This window comes from Chlamydotis macqueenii, chromosome 1 (assembly GCF_036417535.1).
Source record: "Chlamydotis macqueenii isolate bChlMac1 chromosome 1, bChlMac1.mat, whole genome shotgun sequence".
NCBI classification, from domain to species: Eukaryota; Metazoa; Chordata; class Aves; order Otidiformes; family Otididae; genus Chlamydotis; species Chlamydotis macqueenii.
Window position 1 is genome coordinate 139,168,949 of NC_141556.1, and position 26,179 is coordinate 139,195,127.

Consider the following 26,179-nt stretch of genomic DNA (forward strand, 5'->3'; position numbering starts at 1 on the left):
GTTTCCAGAGTGCAGATTTTACAAAAAATATATCGTGCTTTTGACCAGTTGATTTGATCATGAAGGAGAAAAATAAATGATAAATAAATAAGTTACAGGAATATAATATGCAATCTGTAAAAAGTCCCAAACATAGTATGTCACATTCTGATACCAAATGTTTCTGTGTCATTTGAGGACAGAGGATACAACAAGCTTCTACTGTCCCTTCTCACCAAGGACAGAAAAGTCTATTCAGAAGCTGGAGAATGAACGTATAGATAACCTCTCAGAGGTCTTACCAGCCCTTTTTGAAATCGTGATTTGAAACCTCAAAATTCCAGCTTTCCCTTTTTGCTTTCATTCAGCAGAAGAGAAAAATAAAATGCATTATTAGTCTTTAATTTTTATTGACTTCTGTCCTGAGAATGCCTTTTTATTTTTCTGTTCTGTTTTTTTTTTAAGTTAGAGTACATGCATGCTGTGGTTTTGAAATGAGGTTTTACGCATGGTGGGAGAGGCATTCTGTCAGTAGTTCCTCAGAAGACAGGGTAGTTTTAATTTAGTTCTGTGTAAGACTCAATGAGACTGAAATTTTTTAAAGTATATTTTGCCCATGTTAGCTTCAATTTGAACAAACCACAAAGTAAATGTAATAATAATAACAGGGGAAAAAAAAGAAAACTGAAGTTTAATATTTTCTCATCAATTCCATAGTAGCTGTTTCCTGTGAAGCATATAGAGAATACAATGTGAAAATAATAATATATTACAAGAAAATGTTTGTGGAAGAAAAGGAAGGACTTAACAAACACTTAGGTTTTTTTTCTTCTCACTCTTTTTATCAAAGGGAATGAAATACTCGATAATCTTAGCAGTAAGACTCTGGTTCAAAGACAAAATGCTAAAATGTGTGGTTTAGTCCCCATGTCTGCAAAGGATTTCACTGAGATTAAGGACCTAACCAGACCAGACCAAAACCAGCAAAGAGAAGATGTTTCTAGTACAATATGTAAGAATTTGAGGCTATATTTACTGTTTTAAAGATGATGAAAATTTTCTTTTCATTGTTTCTTTATAGAACAATAGGTGGTAGTGTTTAATCTACAGATGAGTTCTTTGTGTATAAGTTACACCATCTTTAGTCTCACCATTCTGTTTTAGAATTGATACAGTAGTATCATATGTGGTCCAGGATATTTGTTCGGTAAGTACTCCCCATGCATCTGTATTATTTACACAGGTTTTTCAAAAACTTAATTTCAAAACTAGTTTTAATTTTTCCGCCTTCCAGACTTCTTGAGTATCACTAATAGCAATGACACTTATGGATATCCCTGTTAAGTACATAAATATTGCATCCAGACATTTACAGTATATAGATTGAAGAGGGTCTGCTGTACGTACCAAGGGTCTAACTAACACTCTTTTCTTATATTCTTAAATTTAATGTAGGAAGATAAAGACATTAAGTGCTGCAGTGATTTTATTATTTCTTCCTTTGGTTAAGTTACTAATTTTTCTTTTTCTAGCTTCTTAGAGGGACATGTAAATTTGTATGCTTTACTACTTTACTTTTTAAGCATCTAGTTCATTCTAAAATGAGAAGTGTTCTATATTAGTATCACCTTTTGAGAGATCTCATAGCAGTAGTCTTGATCAGTGACACAAGTTTTAGAAATAATGCAGAGAAGCAAGCAGAATCTCAGCTGAAGTCTGTATAAATCTCATCTGTCTCTCTCAGTTGGAGTGATGCTGATGTTGCAATACTTATATAAAATGAGGAAGAACTTGGCTGCTTTCGTGTCTCTAAATTTAGTATGTGGGTGGGCCATGACAGTGAACAGCTTATAACATCTCTGTGCAGCAAAGTTAATAAATCCATTTTGTATGTGAATCTCTGTAAACCTTTCGTCATCCATTAAAAATGTTGCTGTGCTGTTGACGATAATTGTCAGTAGTAAGAAAGACTGGAGGAAGACCTAATACACTTATTTCCTGTAACATTAAAGCCACTGTAATTATGGGTCATTTGCCTGGCTTCTTTGGTAATTAAGAGTTTTAATTGCTTCTGGTTCCAGGGAATTAGTTAAGCTTTTCATTATGCATATTGCCTTCCATAATCATCGTCTCCTCTTGTACAGTAAGCTTAGTGACATCATGGAAGTCAATTAGGTCTTTCAAGGCAAAGCAGTGAAGTACATTTCTTTGTATGGGTTGGATTAGAAAAGGTTTCTGAAAGGCCTTGATAATGCTGTTTTGTGCAACATTTAAGCTTACTCTTCAAAAGGCAAAGCCTATCAGGGTTTCATTTACTGTCCTCACAGTGCTTAGGTCACAAACTAAGGTATTGTTAAGAACAAAGCCTGTAGGCAGAACCGTGCTTCCATTCTAACAGCAGTTTTTTCAAACTTTGCAGGATCAACTGGTTACATGTTTGTAGTTAGTAATAGTGATAATGATCAACATTTGAAAATATCACATTATTCAAACTGGAATTTAGTGACTGTATAAAGGAAATGAGCACAAAAGAGATTGGTGTGATTCCATTGGCTCGCTAAAAATCATTAATTAAGTTTTACTTTATTACACGCAAGGTAGAAAGCACCTCTTACTTTCTCTTGGCAGACAGTGTTTGCTGACATGCTGATGGGCAAGAATCAATATGGTTAAAAGAAAAGAAAGCAGAAAGAAAGGTTCATTTCCTCTTCCATATTCTCTGATACAGATGGGTATATAGAGTGCAGATATTTAATACATCTTGCAAAAATATTTTCTTTGAACATAACATTTTTGCAGGTTGCAACTTGATTTTCTTAGAGCACAGACAGAACAGACAAACATTATGCATCCCTAGTCTTCCCTGCTGAAACAGCTGTGTGTTAGAGAGCCTAAAAGATGCAGTAAGTATGCTGTTATATGTTCTCCAGGGGTGTCATATCTGAATTCAGTCAAAAGTTAAAGCAAATCGTTACTCATACCCATTCAGTATTAGTTGCCACAGTCTATTGTATTGTGAAGAAAAGGATAAGAAAATCAATCCTGGGTATGTAGGAAGGGATTTGGTAGATTGATAATGAGTGTAGGGAAGGGTTTCATGCATGAGAGAGAAATTTGTGATACAGCAGAGTTGCACTGTCTGAAGAGTAAGGAAAATTACACTAACCATCCCAACATCTGTGTTGAATTCCTGAAATTACTTGTGGCAGTACTTTTGGTATTAGTAGTAGCAAGTGCTAATAATATTGATAATAAATGCAGTCTGAGTTACAGAAGTGTTAGAAAAAACTTGGCAGTGTAGGTCAGAGTTTTTCAGATGGTTGGATGCCAAGGGTTGCTTTGGATTGTCTGTGGCCAAAAATTCAAACTTAAGACTGAGTGATGTCAGGAAGAGATGCTTCATTATATACGTTCTGGAATTAACTTCAGAAGCATTATCTTTTCTTATATAAAAGTTCAAACTAGATGATTTGTTACATGTTTATTTATGTTATATATTTATTATTCAATGATCTGATGTTAAATTACAAAATTCACATAAATAATGTATTTATTCTTTTTAACAACTTTACTTCCAAACTGTGATCTCGACTTACTGTGACTATTGTAAGACATGGAACTTTTACCTGACTAAGCTCTCTCTGCTCTAAAAGTAACCTTCCAATATAATTGCTGATTTTCTTTCTCACCGCTGCTTTGGAAGAATTAAGCAAATAGGGCATGTATTCGACAGCAGTCTTCTGACAAGTGACTTCTGTCTTACTTTGCACTCATCCAAAGTCCTAATATTGACCTAGGTAGTGTAGTCTTCCCCCTCTCATGCATGTAGGAAATGCCACACCTGTAAGTGAAAGCCCTATTTTTGCCATTTTGCAGGTTGTGTAGATGGTCTTGAAGAGTTAAATTGCCTGCTTATAAAGTTGCTTAATTTTAAGAATGTGCTTAAATCCATCCATAGAAAGCAAATAACTTAGGAACACCTGGATAATCAGTTGCTGGGATTTAAGTACTCATGTTGAAGTTCTTTTGAATTGAAATAAATTTAAAGTTAATTAACATGCCGATGTTTGAATTGAGAGGTTTGCCTTTGTTCTAAGTAGGGGTGTCTAAGCCTGGAATTGAATTTAGCTTTCCTATAAAGTTTTATTTGGGATCATTCTCTCTTTTAAAACAAAAGATTACAAGTTCATTATAATAATATTGTTTAATTTTTTCCCCTCACCTTCTTGTTTCTCAGTGTCTTGTGTTTGAAGATTCACCACTCGGAGTCAAAGGAGCCCTGGCAGCAGGAATGCAAGTGGTTATGATTCCAGATGAAAAATTAGATCCAGATCTTAAAAAGGAGGCAACACTACTGCTGAACTCCATGGAGGATTTCAAACCAGAACTGTTTGGTTTACCAGCATATGATTAATGCCTAACATCTATGAACATGCACTTGACTGCAGATCAGGGAAGTGGAATGAAATTTTGTTATGGTTTTATGATTGTTTTGCATCTTTTCCTCTCTTCCTTAAAACTAGAACACAAAAATCCTGTTAACACCAAGTCTTCCACACAGTACCTTTGAAAGTTGATTGGAATGTTTATGATTTGTCCTTGTGATAAATGCTAAATTAAAGCAGTGTTTCATCCTGTGAAGTGAATCCAGCCCTATTCTTTGTACATCATAATGTTTTCTGGGAATATTATGAAACCATTTAGACAGTTTATTGTAACTGCATTGGAAGCTTTGTGTTCTATTTCCACTTAAATGACTTACTGTTTAGATCTTAACCAGAAATCTGTTCTGGATTGAGTTTTATCCCATTACATTGTTTTTGATACAGTTATCACTATCAACATGTTTATCTGTTTCCTCATTGTCGTAGTTCAGCCCCGATCGGGACCAGACTACGCAGTCTCTCTCTTGCTTCCCCCACCCTCTGAGAGAATAGGGGGAGAGATAATATAAGGAAAAACGGCTCGAGGTTTGCGATAAGGACAGGGAGAAAATCCTTAAAGTTACCGTCACAGGCAAAACAGACTCAACTTGGGGAAAACTATTCATTTATTACTACAGACAGCAGGATAAAGAGACAGAGAACAAGATAACCTCCCTCCACCCCTCCCTCTTCCCAAACTTAACATTATCTCTACTACCTTTCCACCCCGAGCAGCACAGGGGGGAAGAGGGAATGGGGGCTGCGGTCAGTTCATCACGTGTTGTTTCACACCGCTGCTTCATGGTTGGGGGAAGAACTTCTTACATTCCTCCCCTGCTCTGTTGTGGGGTCCCACCCATACACCACAGTCCTTCGTGAAACTGCTCCGGCATGGGTCATCTCTTCCACGGGGTGCAGTCTCTCCAGAACGGCTGTTCCAGCGGGCCGTCCACGGGCCACAGCCTCCTTCAGGCATCCACCTCCCCCAATGAGGGGGGCTCCAAGTGGATCTCTGCTCCTCCGTGGACCTCCATGGGCTGCAGGGGGACAACCTGCTCCACCATGGTCGTCACCACAGGCTGCAGCGGAACCTTGGCCAGGAGCCGCATTACTCCTCCCCCTCCTTCTTCACTGACTTTGGCGTCTGCAGCCGTTCCTCTCACAAGAAAAGTTCTTCACAACAGGCTGGCAGAGGCCTCTCAGAATCTCTTAGCATCATCCATCTCATCTCCTCTCCACTTCTTGCAGCCAGGCCAGGCCGAGTCGGGCCCAGTCGGCTGCCTGGCAAGAGGCCAGAGGGTGAGGCCTGCAAGGCCCATGAGGCCTGTGCCTCCCCCTCTGTGCCTCTGCCCCCGCTCAGCTTCTTCACATCTTCTCTTCTCTTTTTTTTTTTTTCTGTTTTCCTCTTCTTAAATACGTTATCGCAGAGGAGTTATCACAGAGCATTCTGCTACCAATTGGCTTGGCCTTGGCCAGCAGCGGGTCTGCCCTAGGCCCGGCCGAGTCCACTGAACAAAGGGGAGCGACTTCTAGCAGTTTCCTACAGAAGCTACCACCTTAGGCCCCCCCTCACTAAACAAAACCAGAACACTCATCTTGTACTTGCCCATCTATTCTCCTTTGTATCCCATTGTCTTTTTTTTTTTTTTTTAACAGTTTGCAGGTTTTTTGTTGTACTTTCTGTTTTTTCTTATTTTGTTTTCCTCTTGGGGATTGAATGAGATGACTTTGAGAGGTCCCTTACAACCTCCATTTTTCCATAATTCTGTCATTTTTTTTTGGCATAGTGATCACGTGCTAGGAGCTATACAATGTTATGTGATCCTACAGTTAAACCAAAATGCTTTGCATCTTCCTTCTTTCATTTGCTTATATTCTTTTAATTTTCCATATTTCCATGTAGCCTTCCCTTTGATTAATGTAAAATGAATCCATCCTGTCTTCCTGCTTCAATTCTGATGAAGTTATGGCCTTAGCTCCTTGGTATCCAAATAGCTTTCTCTAGGCCATCCTTACTTTTCCATCCATACCTCTTTCTTGAGCCCTGTTTTGTTGGTTTTTTTTTTGCCAAGGTCCCTACAGAGAGTTTTACTATCAGTTTTTAAAGTACAGAAATCATAGTTTTGGTTTATTTAAATACTTAAAATTTATTTTCCTGTCTACCATAATTTCCACAAAATGTTTATGTTGTCCTCTGTTCCTCTTACTTCTGTGTGTTTCTGGCATCTCGTCAGGGCAAGGGTAAGGTTCTCTTTAGAAAATGCTAGACAAGTAGACAGGTTTTGGTGGAATCCACAAGTCATATATGACATGGTGGAAACAAAGTGTTTTACTTTGTCTAAAGAAAGCTATATTATGTAGGGTTCCTGATTTTTATAAAATGAATGATTGTATTCACCATTTTAAAAACTAAATTTCTATTTGAATGTCCATAAGGTACTCCAAAATCTTGGTAAAATATCAAACTCTATAAAGACAAGGAACATGGAATATTTCAAATAAGATAATTTCCATGTATTATAAGACTTCTCTGACCTTGTTTTTTCTTTTTTTTTTTTCAATATCATCTGTTTATCTATGGTATTTCTCAAAAAAATCTTCTCTAGGCATTTCTGGACGGCAACAACTTGTCCCATCCAGTATGAATTCCATTTCTGGTCTTTCCAGACAAGGTAACAAAAATATTGCTCTGTAATTTCTCCTTTGACTTGTGTTACATAACACAAAGTGTTACTGTAGAGCAATAATTCTGAGCTTTCAAGTGTAAAACAGGTGCCTGTTGGGATCTTCTTCATTCATAATTACTGAATTCCAACGGGGAAGTTACTAGGTAGAATAAGCTGTAATTAGTTACTTTTTCAAAGTTTTGCATATATTTAATTTAACTGGGGAGTTTTACAAAAAATAAAAATGAAACACGTCTCATTTACAGTTTACTTCGAAGGAACTGTCATCAAAGACTTGAATTTTCTTTTTAAGATGTAGAAACATTAATAAATATATCACTGACAAAATCAGAATTACTTCATCATGACCACCATGATGAGATCAGCATACCCTGCAGTTCTAGTTCAATAGCTTTGTCTTTTGCAGAGAATTAATAGTTGGAAAACTATCACTTCTTAACTCAACAGTAAATCCTATCCCATACAGTTATTCTTTCTTGCATTTAGTATACCACCTTACAGTTGTCACTGAGATTATCCCCCAGACTGAAATCTGTGAACCTAAGCTGTATGATACAACCTTCCCCTCCTTTTATTAAAATTCCCTCCCATAACTTTACTAGTTGCTGTTGGCCAACTTTCTGGTCCTGTGCTGAATGTTTTTGACTGTTATTAAAGTAAATGTCAGTGTTATGGTTAGCTTTTTTCTTGACTAAATGAAAAATGAAAAGAGTACACAAAATTAAATTCTTCATTTATAGTAATATTAAAAATCCTGTCATCACCATCATATGCGAGGTGGATGTTCATGTCAGCAGTAGGTGACTGTAGCCTGCCTGATTAATCATGTACCAAATACCAACATATGTTTGTATATATTTCTTTACCTACTTTTTGGTTGGATTTGTGGCTCTGTAGCTTGATCATCTCAACAACATCTGTTCAGAAAAGAAAAAAAATGTTTAAAAACTTGGATCCCTTCCCATCCTTCCATCTGCTGCTTTCTAGATGAACTCTTGTTCTGACTGAACTAAAAAAATCCATACCAGATCCTTGCTGCAGATCATGAGGACATGTGAGCAATCAGGATATTTGAATGCTCCATCTGTGTTTGTATGAAGAGAACTGTTAAAAATGAATCCAAAAACTCTAACTCAGCAAACAGACTTCAATCCTAACAAATACCTAAGCGCATGCTTAATTAATTTTTATTAAGCATAGAAATTAAGCACCAGCTTAATTTTAAGGATATGTGTAGTTTTATTTGTCTTAATATAGAACATGTGCTTCAAGCGTAACCTGAGAAGAATTCCAGCCTCCACAAAATAAAAGCAAAACTTCGTGACCAAGTTTTTACCATTAGAAAATAGGACAAATGCAGAAAGATGGAGCTAAATTCAGCCATGGAAAAAATATATATATATATATAAACAAAAAAAATTTACTGGAACTCCTATGGGATTAATTTTTATATAATTTCCAGGTTGCAAAGATACACATAAACAGGAGTTCATTCCATATATTCAGGTGAAAATGGACTGCATAGGAACAGGATTAATTTCAAAATGTAGTCTGACTTCTATGAAGCTTGACGTTTGCCTTCTACAAATAAAGATTAGAAAAAAAACTGAGATGTTCATTCGTCATTTGGATTAGATGTCTTTCTAAAGAATGCTATAGTTAAACCATAGAAACCTCTGCCCTGAATCAAGCTCATGTTGCATATATTACATCATGCAGAGAGAAAATTAGAAGGGCAAAAGCCCACCTACAACTCAATCTGGCCACTGTTGTTAAGGATAATAAGAAATGTTTTTACAAATACATTAACAACAAAAAGAGAGCCAAGGAGAATTTCCATCCTTTATTGGATGTGGAGGGGAATATTGTCGCCAAGGATGAGGAAAGACTGAGGTACTTAGTGCCTTCTTTGACTCAGTCTTTAACAGTAAGACCAGTTATCCACAAGCTGTTCAGCCCCGTGAGGTGGAAGACAGGGACAGAGAGCAGAATAAACCCCCCACAATCCAGGAGGAAGCAGTTAATGACCACTAGGCCACCTGGACATGCACAAGTCTATGGGGCTGGATGGGATCCACCTGAGAGTACTAAGGGAGCTGGCAGAGGAGCTTGCCAAGCCACTCTCCATCATCTATCAGCAGTTCTGGTTAACAGGGGAGGTCCCAGATGACTGGAGGCTTGCCAATGTGATGCCTATCTACAAGAAGGGCCAGAAGGTGGATCCAGGGAACTACAGGCCTGTCAGCCTGACCTCAGTGCCGGAGAAGATTATGGACCGGTTCATCTTGGGTGTGCTCACCAGGCATGTGTAGAACTACCAGGGAATCAGGCCCAGCCACCATAGGTTCCTGAAGGGCAGGTCCTGCTTGACCGACTTGATCTCCTTCTATAACCAAGTGACCCACTTAGTGGATGACGGGAAGGCTGTGGATGTTATCTACCTGAACTTTAGCAAAGCCTTTGATACCATCTCTTACAGAATTTTAGAGAAGCTGGCAGCTCATGGCTTGGACAGGTGTTTCCTGCAATGGGTAAAAAACTGTCTGGATGGCCAGGCCCGGAGACTTGTGGTGAATGGAGTTAAATCCAGTTGACAGCTGGTCACAAACGATGTTCCCCAGTGCTGGGGCCAGTCTTATTAAATATCTTTATCAGTGATCTGGGATCTGGACAGTCTGGACTGATGGGCCAAGGTGAACTGTATGAGATTCAACAAGGCCAAGTGCCAGATCCTGCACTTGGGTCACAACAACCCCATGCAACACTACAGGCTTGAGGAAGAGCATCTGGAAAGCTGCCCAGCAGAAAGGGACCTGGAGGTGCTGGTAGATAGCTGGCTGAACAAGAGCCAGGAGTGTGCCCAGGTGGCCAAGAAGGCCAATAGCATCCTGGCTTGCATCAGGAACAGTATGGCCAGAAGGAGTAGGGAAGTACTCGGCACTGGTGAGGCTGCATCTTGAGTACTGTGTTTAGTTTTGGACCCCTCAGTACAAGAAGGATGTTGAGCTGCTGGAGCATGTCCAGAGAAGGTCAACGAAGCTGGTGAGGGGTCTGGAGCACAAGTCTTATGAGGAGTGGCTGAGGGAGCTGGGATTGTTTAGTCTAGAGAAGAGGAGGCTGAGGGGAGACCTCATTGCTCTCTCTACAACTACGTGAAAGGAGGTTGTAGGGAGGTGGGTGTCGGTCTCTTCTCCCAAGTAGCTAGTAATAGGACACAAGGAAATGGCCTCAAGTTGTGGCAGGGGAGGTTTAGATTGGATATTAGGAAAAAATTCTTTACTGAAAGAGTGGTCAAGCATTAGAGCAGGCTTCCCAAGGAAATGGTGGAGTCACCATCCTTGGTGGTCTTCAAAAAATGTGTAGATGTGGTGCTTCAGGATATGGTTTAGTTAGGTTCATGGTTGGACTTGATGATCTTGGAGGTCTTTTCCAACCTTAAAGATGCTATGATTTTATATTAAAAAAAAAAATTCTTCAGCAGAAACCAAACTAGATAAATTGGAAAAAGTTGCAAGAAACTTTGTAGTAAGAAGAAAGGATAAGGTTTCCTACTGCATTAAAATTCTTCCGTATCTTTAACAATTAGAGAATGAAGCTTGAAATTTTCTGCTTTATTACTAGCTCTAAATACTGGCTACATTCAGAAATCCACTTTTTAAGTTTCTTTGTTTCCAATATTTAATATTAGAATAGTATTAACAATAAATGGAAAAATATAAACCTTTTTTTCCTAATTAATTTGTTTTGATTTATTTGTTTCTAATATACTACTTTGTAGCTTCACTGAACTTCCTGTGTTTTGACATTGAGAAGGTGGAACTGAGTTTTTTCCAAATTAGTGGAAATAAATGGAAAGATTAGAGTGGAGGAAAAGTGGGTCTCTCAGGACACTTCTCTGTCCCAAGAGAAATAAGTCTGTCATCAACACTTCCCTTTGGCTGACACTTCACAATTTGTGGGTCTCATCAGCTTATTAAAGTGGAGAACAGAAGGAGGACAAGAACTCAAACTAAAGCCCATAGCAGAACTTCCAAGAGCTGAAGAGCCTGCCCCAGCAGCAGGGCTCCCGGAGTGTGCTGGTAGCTGTGTCCACACCAGGTAGCTCAGAGTAACAAAGAAAAAATAGATTTTAGAGGGCAGGGGGTAGCATGAGAAAGTCTGTTTGTCTCTTCTGTTCTTCAGCCCTTTGACCTATGGGCTCTAAGCCATCGTATTAAAAATGTTACGGACTGGCTTGCTCTTGTTATTAAAACAAGCCTTATCAGGGAGAAAGCATTTCAGCTCTCACTCCTCTCTTTACAACTCTTTCCCCAAAATATCTGCTATGTGAAACTGGAACATGAAGTGAAATATTAACGGCATCATTGTCCAGAGCCAAGGTTCCTTTGATTAAAAAAAAAAAATAGCAGAGAGTGCGTTATTGAATGGAGAAAAACAAAGTGGTAGAAGAAAGGAGCTGGAGACAAGGAAGCAACCTGTACTATAAACCATCTGGAACCAAACACTCCAATGAAATGAAGGAAAAGGAAACAGAAGAGCCAAGTCTTCCACTTGTCCTTAGCAAAAATGTAAACCCAGTAATTATGGAGGGAAAATCTTTGCATTAACAGAAGCAAAACCCAGATCAAAAACATATTCAAAGACATGTTATGAGGCAATGAGATTTGCAGAGATAAGAGTCAATCTCCTGAAGCACGTTTCTTAGAACCAAGGTCCAAAGAAAATGAAGCAGTTGTAATCGAGAATCAAAGAAGTTGTGTAAATCGCCTCTGATGAGCATCAGAGCACAAATAGATGTAGAAAATATATCAGTAGATGCCTGAGTGCTGGTAAGATTGTGAAATTATTTCAAATCTGACTTCAAGATTTTGGATTTGTTGAACAACTGCATCAGCTTGAAGACAACTGAAAAAAACTTAGTACAGCCCATTTTTCTCCATCAGCTTTAGCTCAAACTGCATATTGATGAAGTGGATTCTTCGTTTCTTTGAAGTCAACAACAGCCCTATGGCAACTAGTGCAATTTGCTCATAGGAAGGGATATTGGAAATTGACTTTTAACTGTCTTTTATCCATGATATCATGGTTACTTTTTAAAAGTGTATTGTGGTGGTGTAATTTATTCCTCATTTCGCAAAAAGCAATAATACTGTATAACAAGCAACTCGTCCTCATTTAGAGAACTTTGGAAGCTGGAAAACAGAGGTTTAATTATGTTCCTGTGGATTTAACAAAGCAGTTTCCACTGTTTCATCTCGATATCTTGATAGTAGTTTATTACTACTACCTACATACCTAGGGTGTGGGCAAAGTGTCTAATAGTAACAATAGCCAATCCAATTCACTGTATGACTGCAGGTAAAACAGCTAACTTACACTCAAGTGTGATAAAATCAAATAATTAGAAACTTCAAACTAGAGGTTCGCTGTCCAGATCATCCTCCTACTTCCTGTGAAAAGGAAGTGTTTAGTAGGGTATCATGTAGATCTACAGCTGATAGTCAGAAAAATGCACTCTCCACAGGCTCCTCATAGAAAGATGCAGCTTGTTTGGGGACGAATGTAAATGTGATAGTTCCACAAAATAGTTTTATTCTCAATTAATTTTTCCAAAGATAGACTTCAAATGTGTGGGGGCAAGAGGAAGACATTCACCGATCAACCATTCTGAGCCTCCTTTGGTTCTCCCAGAAGGGTTGCCTGAGACCAAGAAAAGGAGAGGAATTCTTCCAGCTGTTAACCAAAGTATTGTTTTGGCGTAACAAATTCAGATACACAAATTTTATCTCTGTTCTCACAGTTTTCTCTGTTGCATATGATCTTTAGAGGTAAACAAAAATATGGGAAATGCAGCTGGGCTTCAGTTGCAGAAAATTCTCTGTATACATTGACAGAAATGCAAACAAGCATCTCTGTGACATACCAGTACAACTCCTGTTCTCAATGGTTGCCACAGCTGTCACTTTTCATGCTCTTTAGTCAGCTGAGACACTCAGCATCTCAAACACTCAGCCATGGTAGGTAAGCTCAAGAAAGAGAAGGCAAGTGCTACACTGGGGAAAAAAAAGAAAAAAAAAAAAAAAAAAAAGGAAATAATGTTTTCCCTTTTCAGAAAATGCTGAAAATCATTCAGTAGTGTTGCACTTTGTGAAATGTCTTTTTGCTGTAGCAGAATGTAATTTCAGCACAATAGTTTTATCACATACTAATATTTCACACATTTAACCTACTGCAGAATATCCACAGACAGAGACATGGATGTTATAAGCTCCTTTTAAGTAGGGAGAGCACAGTTTTCATGGCAGTATCAAAAAAGAGGGAGGAATAGGTTACACAAGATGAGTGAAACCAAGTGTTAATCTTTGCTACAATACCATCTTGATTTAAAAATCGTGAAGACTGTGCAAACTGTATCAAATCATTTTATTACTGTGTCTTCATTGCTTGGATATGATCCAGAAGTGCTATATTTTACCTAAAAAACTGGAAAGCTGATTAAGTCAAAATGGATTTCCTGGTGGCCTATGACTGCAGCCTTGTAAACTTATCGATTTTGGCCCTCAACATTGTTCTTATTGATAGCTGCATCTGAAACATTGTAAAACCCATGACATTCACTTTCTTCGGACCAAACACATTAGGAAAGTGACGTCATGTTTTTCAGTGCAGTATGAAGCAGGAAAACATGGTGGATTTTTTCCCCTTTCTAAAGCAAATCTTACTGTAAATAAATTAATTAATCTTATCGTTTCATCCTGTCATATTTCCTTAGCTAATGTCATGTAACTCTGGTTAGTAATGATTTTGTCAAAGGTACAAAGCATATAATGTAACAGAAAATGGTGTCTGGAACTGAATTTATTTGTCTAGAGTGTACTAAACGCATTCCGTGGCTATCTTATCAAATTATTGTTAATTTTTTGGTGGTGTGGGTGAAGCAAGGTGGCTTGTGAAATTGTATAAGGGACATAGGTCCTTTCAGATCTGATTTTCTAGTAAAGGCTCAACTATATTAGGAACAGCTTGTAAACCTCTTCTGATATGCAGGACTTTTTGGTATCTGGATTAAAGGAGCCAGTGCACAGTTGTCATCTATGCGCTCCTTAAAACCATTGCTGTATCTGATATGAAATTAATACTTCTTATAAACTCAGCAGGGAGTGCTTTATCTTGAGTGAAGTTCACACCTGTGTAAATTTTGCTGAAGGGAAATGAACAGCCAAATCTAGTTCTATGAAGGAAGGAAGGGAGGAAGAGAAGAAGGAAAAGGAAGCAGCAGAACGCCGCCCTGCCCACTGGATTGACTCCAGGCCTCCTCAGTCAAGAGAATCATCAGTTTGGACGTGGAAGACGTCTGTGATTATGAGATCTGTTTGTCTCTTCTCCTTCCAAGATCCATGGGCTTTAAAATTACAGGATATTTCTCAATGACATTTACTTAGATTACCAACCTTCCCCAGGAAATGGAAGTAAATCCTTATCACCATAAATTCTGCTTTAAAGAGAGACACTGCTTAAAGGGCTAAACACTTACTATGAGCACCCCACAGGGAGGTTTACATTCCCTTTTCCAGTGGTACTGAACCAGATGTAGACTACCTAGTCTGATGTTTAGCAAATAACAGCACGTAACATGAAGCAGCCTTCTTTTCAGAGCATGCTAACTGCACCTTACTTGTGGTCTAAGATTTACAACTACCTCTACCTCTACACTTCCGTGATAGTATCAGTACCCAATCTAGCTATTAGGAGCATCCATTGGGAACTATCATATTTATTTATTCTAGTCTGCCTGTGATTTTTATACAACTCCCTACATTCTTAGTTCAATAATTTACAAACCTTTCTGCTTACACCTTTCCTTCCATTAAGCCACCTGGAGATACTATCACAGTATTGGCCTTGTTGGTTGTTATTGTGCAAAACAGTTTTGAAAGACTTCCAGGAAAAGCCACCCCTCCAGGAGTGAGAGTTTTTTTTTCACAGGAGTATGAGGTTTTTTGTTTGGTTTGCGCTTGGTTGGTTGATTTTTGTTTGGTTGTTTTGTTTTTGGGTTTTTTTTATAAGAGCTAACTAACTGCGGAACAAAGTAGTCACTTCGTAGAAGTGTCAGTAAAATGTTTTTTCTCAGACATGCTGTTTCTAAGCCCCTGTTAGGGGCAAATGAATGTTAGAGAGTAGACAACCTCTCATACCAGGAGGGGTGGCTTTTCCTGGAAGACTTTCAAAACTGTTTTGCACTAAAATTGTTCTATAGCTAAATTTTCAATCCACTTTGTGCTATGACAGTAAGCAAACGTCATCAACCCTTAATTGATGTAAATTAACATATGCTGTAGAATTGTTTGTACAATTCTATAGAAAATTTTAAAACAATACAACAGACTGACAATTTGTAACAAATCATGATACCATCTTCCTACCTTGTTCAGTGGTAATGGTAAGACTAAAAGAGTGCCACACACATTTCTTGTTTGACTATGATGGCTAGAATGAAGGAAAAATATCTCTCATGAGAGGTACAGGTAATTGCAGCTCATAAAATCCTTTGTTAAATGGGCTATACATCACACAAGTATGTGCAGGCAATTTCCTTTTAGCCCATCTCCCTCTCTCCCCTGTTACCTTCTTCTTCCCCTCCCCCTGCCACATATAAACATTTGGGTTTAGCTTGTGCTAAAAGTTAAATGCAAGGATTACAATATATTTTAAATTCCTAACACTAGATCAATACTTTTGACATGATTGAATGCTATGGCTCATATGAATTCATCTTTAAAGGTAAGAAGTCATCAACATATATGTGACTGTAATACTAGTGATTAAATGCTATCTTCCCTTCTGGCTTCCACAGCCAAGGTGTCATTCTTTCTATGGTATTTTTCAGTTCTGTTAGATTTACACCAGAAGTATTAAGATAAATGCTCTCTTCAAATGTATGGATGTTCATCTGGATAAATACCCTACCTGCTCTGATAATTACAAAAATCTTCCAACTATTCTTGCCAAATTATTTTTATTTTTTTATATTTGAGATTTGTACCTGTATAAAAAATAAAAATTTATTGCTCTTTTCTGTTTTATTCAGTAATTCATATCTTTGTAAGTAAAATGTCCAAAGAAACACCTGATAAAATTTTAGACAATCTGTTCAAAACTAAAGATTCCAAGAATTCAGGTAACCACAGTTGTTTGCACTTACACATTATACGGAGATTCTGACCTAAAAGTTACCCAGGCAAAACACAAGCCATTTCAAATGTGAAAAGGGAAAAAGTGCATTCTACTAATTAAATGAAAAGCAACCTGAGATTTATTTTTCAAAAGGTAAAATTTGTCATCTCATCAAGGGGTCTGTTGAGGAAACACTACCTAGATCTTTGTTTTACAGTGAATCTCATCCTCAGATTTCTCGCTTTACAGCCCAGCACGCTGGGACAGTTATCCCTATTAATCTGAACACAAATCACTTTTGATGTTGAAGATTAAAACTAATACACTGGGACTCCTAGAAGTAGAAAGCCAACCCCATTGTGTGGGCCACACCTGCCATGTGCAGTCAGGGTGAATAACTAGACTGTTGCATGCTAGAAGAGCTTCTACATGGTAAAATAGCTGCCATTAGTCATGTTCTCTGAAGGGAAAGACAGGAAAAAGGTATCAACAACTGTGAGCAAAATGTGCATGCAATCAGTGATCAACTGGTCACTGCAGAGTGGCCAGATGGCAACTCAGACCTCGTTGAATCCCCTTCGGTATCAGTCGCCACCTTCAGTGCACAGAGCTCCTTCTGCCAGAAAAGCAGAACTGCCTGCGTACCCTAAATGCTTGAAGTAAGAATCGTCACCATTGCAGAGTTTTACCTCTTCCTAAAGTCCAAAGCATAGCTGTAAACTCTTTGATTATACTTCACTAATGATAGCATGATACTTTTCCCCTCTTGTACTTGAAGATTTTTTTTGGAAGTGCATGTAAAGTAGTTGAGTTATTGAACTTCTTTAGTCGTCTGATTGCACAGCTGATTGCAGATGTAAACAATCAGCAGACATGAGCTTTCCAGATGCAATTAATCACAAAACACACCCACAAAAATATAATTCTGCGTCATAAAAGATAAAAATGTGTAAGCCAGAATGCAAACAGGGATTTGAAATATTGGGAAAATATTAGTGATGCATTTGGATTTCTTAACAGGAAATTTTCTTTAATATTATTATGAAATATTTTAAGTAAACAGTTTGTAATTGTTTTTCTTATAAGACCATTGCTGTCAGGGATATTATAACTATAACTGCACATCTTCATTACCATTGAAAGAAAAATGTCAAATTTACCCAAATACTGTATTTTGCCTATTTCCAAATAATTTCATTTTTATAGATGTAAATTTTCCAAAGACAAACTTCTAGTTAAGATTGAAAACTAATATAAAATAAAGTAAAATCTGTAATAACAAACAAAAAAAGGCTCCTAAGTCTAGAATACATGTAAATCCCTAGCTGTCCATTCTCTTTACAAAGAGACAGCTCTTTTATCTCTTTTTTTTTTTTTTCTTTATCTCCCTTTCCCTTTTATCCCTTCAAATATGGAACTTAATCACCTGGGATTGCTATGTGTACTTCTGATCAACACAGTAAGAAGTTAGCATCTCAAAATAATAAAAATTATTAAAGACTGAAGAAAAAAAAAGAATCTCTTTGCCTACGTAAAGCCTGGGTAACTGGAATCCATGCAGTTGAGCTGACTTTCCACACTGTGGATAGGAGTAATGCATACTTCACATCTCAGCTGGGTGGAGAAAGGTTAAGGTACCCGTTGAGTGGATTTTATTTAGATTGTTGATTCAGTTTCTTTTTGAGTTTTGTTCCAGTGCAAATGTGACCAACCATGAAGTAAAATAAGGAAAGAGTGAAGTGAGCTGAATGTAATTGCAACCCTTCAGCTGCTTAGTGAAATTAATGTTTCTGTGCCTTTCCCTGCTAGGCGTTGGCTGTGGGCTAATGTGACTGCGGAGCTTCAGGCAGCCCCCTGGGAACGCTCCCGTCCATGCGCACCATGGCAAAGATGTTTCAACACACTGTCCTAAGTCATGGACCCAAAGCTTACAGGGTAGCAAATTGGCAAAGAAAATATGTGGCTAATTTTCTGCTTGGGGCATGACTTTTTTGTGTTTGAACAAAGAATAAAATATATTATAATTAATTAATGATGATTGACACTGAACAATGTAAAAGATTTCCTTCAGTATCTCTGTTCTCTTTAGAGAAACATCCGGGTAATATAGTCCCATCATAGTCAATGATAAAAAAATTCCCATTACAAAAGTTTCTCTGAAGGATGTTAAGATTTTCCTCCCTCTCGCTTGGATGTACCAGCAGCATGTCTATGTAATTTACATCAAAGAATTATAACACAAGTGTCAAAGGAGTTGTCTACACTGTCAAGGTTGATTTTCAAAAGTATTGGAACATGGAAGACATTCAGGAAACGTCTGGAAGAAAAATGAATATTGTAGCAATACTTAAAAAAGAATAAATAGAATGACCTATTTAGCTATAAGCTTGTCATCATAAAATCAGTCTGAGAAAAAAAAAAAAGAAACACCTAATGTGGGACTCAATTTATAAAGAATTAAAAGAGAGTTATCTAATTAATGCAAATCAACACAGGTTTCTGGAAAACAGAACTTGTCAAAGTAACTTGGAGGCTTTTTTGACATATACAAATTTGACTTGTAAAGGTACTGCTGCTGTAATATTCTTGGATTTCTATTCTGACCTGATATGGCACAGTATCTTGATAAATAATGTGAAATAATTAAAAAATCTGCATGCTATACATAAAGTCTATTAAAAGTTATCAAAATAATAGCTCAGGACTCATTATTAATTGGCTACAGAGACTGATTCACAGCAATCAGTTTTTGGCTCTAAGCTATTTAAGGAGGTGGTGAATGTCATGGGGGAAAATCGTTACTGATACAGTCTTCAAATGATGCACAAATTGCAGAAGGAGGGAACAGGCAGGTGGAGGCAGAAGAATGACTGGATACTGGTGTCCTGGTTCTGGCCAGGATAGAGTTAATATTTACCTGAGCTGGGTGGAGAACTGAAGCTGGTAGCCCCTATGGCTGGGATAGTTAACTAATTAGCTAACAGCTGGGGTTAATTTACCCAAATTAGCCAAAGGGCTATTCCATCCCATCTGACATCATGCTCAGTATATAAGTGAGGAGGGTGCTGAAGAGAGGCCCTGCTAGTTGGAAGAGACTGGATGTGGAGATCTGTTGTGAGCTATTGTACTGTATTTGTGTTCCATCACTCTCTTGTTTTCTTCTGTCATTACTGTTAAATTTACTTTTTGTTCAATCTCAACCCGCATGTTTGGTTTTTTTTTCCTGGTTCTCTTTTGTTTGTCAAATCTCCTCCTATTCTCTCGGAGAGTGGGGGGAGTGAGAGAGAGACTGCGTAGTCTGGTCCCCGTTGGGGCTGAACTACGACAACTGGTCAAGAAAAATCTTCACAGGTTACTGACTATGCCTCTCGGCAAAGTGTTTATGAATGTAGTCTGTTCCCACAGGATGGAGAACTCTGTCCTGGTAAACCACACCTTTGAAAACACGCAAGATCACACTGAATGGGTCCACAGGAAATGAAAGTCCAGTGCAGCAGCAGGCATATGGGTTAGGAGTTGCCAAATCTTACCGTGGGGAGGCACCTGCGGCTCCATGCCCCAAGGACCAACCAGCAGTGAGGCTGAGCATGTGTTCTCAGCAGGCACACACACAGAGAACAGATATACATCACATGTATAGTTCAGTAAATTGCCAACCATACAGGTAACACAGACAGACACACAGAGCTCTCCCATGAACACAGGCAGCACTGAGGGGCTCATTGTGTCCCCTTCTCTGCCTGAGCAGGGTGGATGGAGGTCAGCTTCTGAGAATACATAGGTACACATGCCCAATGCGGATCCCTCCAGCAACTCGGCTCAGACAGCCAGTCTGCCCACAAGAGTTTTTTGTCACACAGCTGAACAATATCTGCACTCTGAGACCCAGCAACACTTTAATTTTCAAGCCAGAACTGGGAACACACCATCAACCCCTCCATGTGCCCCTATTTCCAGCAGAGGCATCCTTGGCTCCCAGGCTGGAGGGCACTTGTCATGCTGGCTCCCCCTGTGCAGAAGGGCACCTGTGCTTGAGGGGCTGCCTTGTGCATCCCTCCCCGGCACAAGAGGCAGAACCGCCATGACCAGAAAGGCTGAAGCCAGCCTTTCGCACGTGCCCGGAGAAGCATCAAGCAGGTGCAGAACAGCCTCTGGGTTTGGTACTGGTGCCACCACTATAAGAAAGGAAAAATTAAGAAGCTTTTCAGTTTAGCAGGGCTTTTGTGAGCTAGAAATCTTAAATTTGAAGCTATATAAATTAAGATTAGAAAGTAGGCATGTTTGGAACAGGATGTTTTTGCTAGGACAACTTGTCAATTGACGTGTTGAATTCACTATTTCTCAAGATGTTGAAATCAGGACTAGAAAGGATTTTGGTCTTCGTGAAAGACCTAATTCAGGGAAATATTTCATAGTCTGTCAAGAAGTAGGTCAGATCTGAAGATCATGATATTTTTACTTTGCCTTATAATCTATGAAAATGGGCTTTAGCAGCTGTTTAGTCCTGCTGAAAAATGTTCCCAGTCTTTCATCATGTGGAAACATTAAGTTGAAACATCCTTTTGCATCATGTCCATGTTTGCTAAGTGAATGTTTTTTTACTAACAAAAACCAGCCAGACATAATCTTTTATGCGTTTTTAGTACCAGATATATAAATTAATCTCAAAAACAATTCAGCAATTAAAAAATAAATAATATGGCTGTCTGGACAACTATCATTCTTTATGGGTATTAGAGACACATGGCTGTATTGTGAAATCTTCACCATAAAATACAATCTCACTTTTCCAAATTAGATAGAAGGGTATAATATGTAAAACAATATCTCAGGAAATGCCTTGACAATGAATTTTCATGGATTTGGGTTTTATGGGGATTTTTTTTTTGTCCAAATAGGAATTTCAGAAATATCCCTGCTCGCAAGAATGTTGAGAACAGTGGTGGCAATATAGCCATCATTTTACCTCCCCCAAGAAAAGACAAACCATCATTTTTTTTCAGTTTGGAGAAAGAAATAGTAAGGTAAATGAAAGTGTTGCCCCCATAGTGATATAATGCAACCACTGATATAAAAGCTCTATAAAAATATTAATCCTTTTGCAATCATTTTTAATAGCATAGTTACAAAAATGAAAAAACCATGACTGGGGGAGGGGAGGCAAGAATTCAAGGGGTAATTTTCTTATTTCGCTTAAAAAAATCTCCCGACCCTTTTATTTATTTTTATTAAAGCACATATAATTTAAAAAAATGCATTAGATGGTCATATTAGAGTTGATGGGAAGTGGAAAATATTTTGTCTAGCTCATCTGTAATGATATTTAAAAGTTTGATGAGTGGGGACTACTGTTTCTAAATTTTATCAAATTCACTATGTTATATTTAAATTAATCAAGCTAATATAGGATTATTTTAAATAGTTCATAAGTCAACATAAGAAATACTATGTATGTGTATATATGTACATTATATGCGTGTATGTGTTCATAATATATCTATTTTAGCATACCATTTTTTTTTTTGTAAAAAAAAAAAAAAAAAAAAGCAATCACTTAACATTCCGAAGTAAACATTTCCTTCCACCTGGTTTTGAGTGCTAAAGACACTGACTTGAAAGAATGGAAAAAAATGGAGGGCAAATGGGATTTTCTTGCAGAATAGCTCTAGACTGCCAGACCAAAATGACCTTTTGATATAAAAGAAGCCTCCCTCCCCTCTTCCCCTGGATCTGAAAGATTTTAGGAGAAACACCTCTACTAACTTCTTTGTGCTACAGTGACATTTCTTATCTATTCCATCATGCATATATTATGGCCTTGAGTATGTACCTGCCTCATGTATTTTAATCTGTATATTGTGCTAATAGTGTAGCACAATTGTTCCACAGAAAATGTCATTCTCCTCCAAAGGGCTACGGACTCCAAAATACTCTGCTGAGACACTTTTCTCCTCATTTTGATAAAACAGAAGGTATTGCTTCTGCCCTCACCAACAGAAACAGAAAATGTAACCTTCTGTAGTGGATCTTCTAAGATGTACAGGTTTTCATATACTTGAATTTGCAGTTTGTATTTTCATAGATGCAAAACAGTTACAGCGTTTTTATACATGGCAGCTCCCTAAGCCGAGAGACCTGAGATCTGAAGCTGTGTGCTGGGAATCATGTAAGTTACTCTTCACAGGCATGAGGACCCAGACCATACCTTTGCTCGACAGGAGCTCTGTCAACTCACTGCTCTGGGTTTATTTCATTCTCTGTGCTATACAAAAAATGGCTGCAAACTATCATCATTTATCTCTGTAGGCTTTTAATACTTATAATCACAATGTTAATTTGGCAGCAAATCTCCTTACATGTGCCTCTTGCTTGTTATTTCCTTTCCCTACAAACACCATTTTTCTTATGCTCTTAGAGCATCCTGGCAACACTGCCACTAGATTCACCCTTGCTGGTGAAGGATGTAGATCCTGATACTTCTGATTTAACTAAACCATCAGTTAAATATGGATTAGTTAGACAGTGCTTCAGTGATTAAAATAATTTTATCAGATTGTCATGTCAGATTTCCGAAGTAAACACAAACTTCTTTATTGGAATACTATTCATTTTTTTTTGAAGTCAAGAAAAAGAATAAAGAAGAGCAATGTTAAAATTAAAAGATATAGCAGCCGGTGTATCTGTCATAATTTTGTACTCTTTAAATAATTTGTGAAATTTAGCATCCTAAATTTTGATTGCTTAAATTGTTGTTTTGATTGTTTAATTCTTCAGTGTTTCCTTAGAAATGAGATTATATGACCCAATTTGATGGACTTAGACATTTCAAGATGAAAAAAAAAAATCCTGTTGTGAAACTTTTTAAATAATGTTAAAAAGATAACCCAGGGTTTGAGGCATTTATAAGATAAAGCTGTAGAATTTACAGAAAAAAAAAAACTTAACTATGGTGTGAAAACTTTAAAAAGTAATTTGATTGGAAAGCTAAATTAATTTAGTTTTTCAATATGCCCAAGCTTAGAGAAGTAAAAACATGTAAATCTAAAATAAATTATAAGAGTATGTTTGATTTGGAAAAGATCTGAGAGCATGTATTCTTCAGTGCATAAAAAAAGATGGCTTTTGTTGGTGATTCTTGCTGGCAGAATGTCTTGTTAGTGACACAGATCAGGATACATGCTTTTGTACACACACTGCTTACCTTTAATGATAGTCTTTCAGTTTTCATGGAACTCCTCCACCTCTGGAGCTGAAGTCAGACATTGGACAAATGTGTAGCTCCATGGACGTGCCCATAATATTTTGTATCCTTAGCTTTGTACATTTCATGACAGTAGTTATGAATCAGCTAACCATTGCTTGAGAGACAAGAATCCTTCTCAATATACACTTCTTTTTGACCTGAAAATGAATGCAGCTGATTCACTTAAGACTCTCATTCCTGCTGAAGCTTTTGTACCTGTAAGTTTTCAGGCACTACTTATGCTTTCTTTGTTGGAGTAATCTATGGATGAGGAGGTATGGCTTCCTCTGTGGTTAGAACATGCCATTCCTAAGGGAGGTATTTTTAAGGTACACTTTTGGAAGTATCACTCTTCCATAAAGACAGATGTTCTCCCTGTCACTTCTTAGAGAAATCAACTCATCTCCATCCTTCCCTTTACATTCAAGCTGCATTCAAGAAGGCAGCCGAAATGTAAATTATAATACATCCACTGATGTAGTCCTCATAACCCAGCTGCTGTGTCTTAGCCTGCATTAGCTGTGCATGAGATCTGCAACTTTTTCATCAAGTGATTAACAGTAACATTGTAACTAAGCTGATAAAAATTCTCATACGTATTTGAATTTTAAGCAATGAGAAGAAATGAAGGAAATGAGCCAATACACTTTGAAGTTCACAGCATTATCCTCTTTGTGTGTCTTAACATCAGGGCTCATTTTACTCTGCAAAATGTGTAGAAGCATCACATTCCGGTGCTGGGAATGAAACAAACCACTCTGAGGTGTTGATACAGTCTGGGTATGCCATACAGGATGCACAAACCTTGAATTTAAACAATGCACACTGAGGGAATCAGGGCACACTTGTAAAACAGACCGATAAGGTATTCATCAGATCACTTTTGTGCACTGAACTGATGCATATGCATTATACATTTGCTTTCCCTTCTACATCTCTCTCTCAATCCTTCCACATGCAACTCATACAAGCTCAGTTTCCCAACTTCAGCTAGAACCAGTGGACAAATCTGGAGATGATAAGAAGGCTGAAAGCTACATTTCCATGTATGCCTGTGATTTCAGTATATGCCTGTGACTCTGAAGTTTCAAAAATATATTTATTTACAGACTTTGTACATACAATCACTATTGTGATTTACACTAGGTGAGGATAATGTCCTTGTGAGTCTACCTCACACAGAGCAGTGCATATAAACTGAAAGGGCTAAAAGACTGCAAATTACACATATTTAAACCAATTATAGTTTTGATCTTATGACCATGAAGTTAAAAAAGTAAAATACAAACAGAAATGCATGTGTATTTTCTGACATGTTTTTTGTTGCCCTGCTAACCTCCTCCTCCTATTTTCACATTCTCACTGGAAAATGATTGGCAGATTTCACAACAAAGAACAGAAAAACTTGAAGATGTTTCCTTCCACTCTGTTTCAGAGACCTTCTTTCTTTAACAGAGGATTTAAAAACTCAAGGTGATTGCTTCCACTCAAGAGATTCTAATCCAGTTTAAGGAGAAAAATTGAATGATATGTGGGAGTTGAAAGTGGAACAGGAAGGTTATCTTACATATTGTGACCATGACTGAAATTTAAAAAAAAAAAAAAAAAAAAGAAAATAAAAAAGTAACTTATACTTACAGTGGTTATGCTGATTTAATTATCCAAAGAAATCTACTTTCTCATTCTAGTGAATAGCTGCAGTTTTACTGTGAGGTTTTATCCATAAATATATCTCTAAAAAAAAAGTAAAAATGCTGATTAAGATAGCTACACATACTTATAAAACAAGAAATATTTCCAATATGTTGTCTTTAGGAATTGCCTCTTTCCTGTCGATTACATGTGTACATCACATGCATGTACATGTGTCAAGGAAGCATAAGTACCACTGTCTTAAGTGCAAGAGATATTACAGTTACAATAACTAAGAACAATCATGCGTACATTTCAGTTCAAGGGAAATATAGAAAGATGCAACTGAATGAAATATTACTTGCATACAAAAATGGACAGTAGTACTAAAAACTTGAGTGTTATTACAAAAATCATGAAACATAAAATTCTCAATGGAGACATATAACACACTGTCTATAAAGCAGTGTATGGTCATGCACTGAATATTAACGTCTCCATGTGAGAATCAGGGAAAAATTATGTAAGCATAAATAAATACGTATTTTCCTAAACAGTAAGGAGCTCAACAGCATTTGCATTAGCCCACAGGTCATAAAAGAAATGTGAATCTAGTAAAGATTATCTCCATTGGGACTGAAAAGAAAACAAACCAAAACCAAACCCACCTGTAAAGGACTCAGAAGCAGCTCTTGTTCACTGTACACCTGTGATAAGAGCTCTATTAGATGAAATGAATTATATGGTACCAAGAGAATGTCTTCCTGCTCTGAAGACATAAGGGATATTTCAGTTCTGCTTGTGTGCTTGTATGGATGAGAGAAAGACAGTTGGTATGACTCATTCTGACAAACAAAACCTGTTCCCAGAATAAATGTGCAGACCCTAAAAATATCAAGGCAAACAAACAAAATCTACAAAAGAGAAAAAGAGAAATCATCTTAGATACATAAAGAAGGTGAAAGAACAGATACTCATCTGAGATATCAGTTATATATCAAATCATGCATTGGTATGCAAGCGGGGAAAAGTAATCAGTC

At 37.6% G+C, this 26,179-nt stretch overlaps 1 protein-coding gene and 1 long non-coding RNA gene across 3 annotated transcripts in view; one reads left to right on the forward strand and one right to left on the reverse strand.

Moving 5' to 3' along the window:
* PUDP (pseudouridine 5'-phosphatase) overlaps positions 1-4,616 on the forward strand; it is an 81,735-nt gene extending 77,119 nt beyond the window's left edge. For both annotated transcript variants that reach the window (XM_086768403.1, XM_086768412.1), the window contains exon 4: positions 4,217-4,616. In XM_086768403.1, the coding sequence (XP_086624529.1) occupies positions 4,217-4,393 (177 nt within the window). In that variant the 3' untranslated portion in view covers positions 4,394-4,616. The remainder of the gene's footprint in view (positions 1-4,216) is intronic.
* Positions 4,617-6,307: 1,691 nt separating this feature from the next.
* On the reverse strand, positions 6,308-25,874 carry LOC147602294 (uncharacterized). The gene is made up of 3 exons (XR_015261252.1): positions 25,808-25,874; positions 25,146-25,241; positions 6,308-8,007 (listed from the first exon to the last, which is right to left on the reverse strand). It is a non-coding gene; the product is annotated as an uncharacterized LOC147602294 (long non-coding RNA).
* Positions 25,875-26,179: the final 305 nt, after the last annotated feature.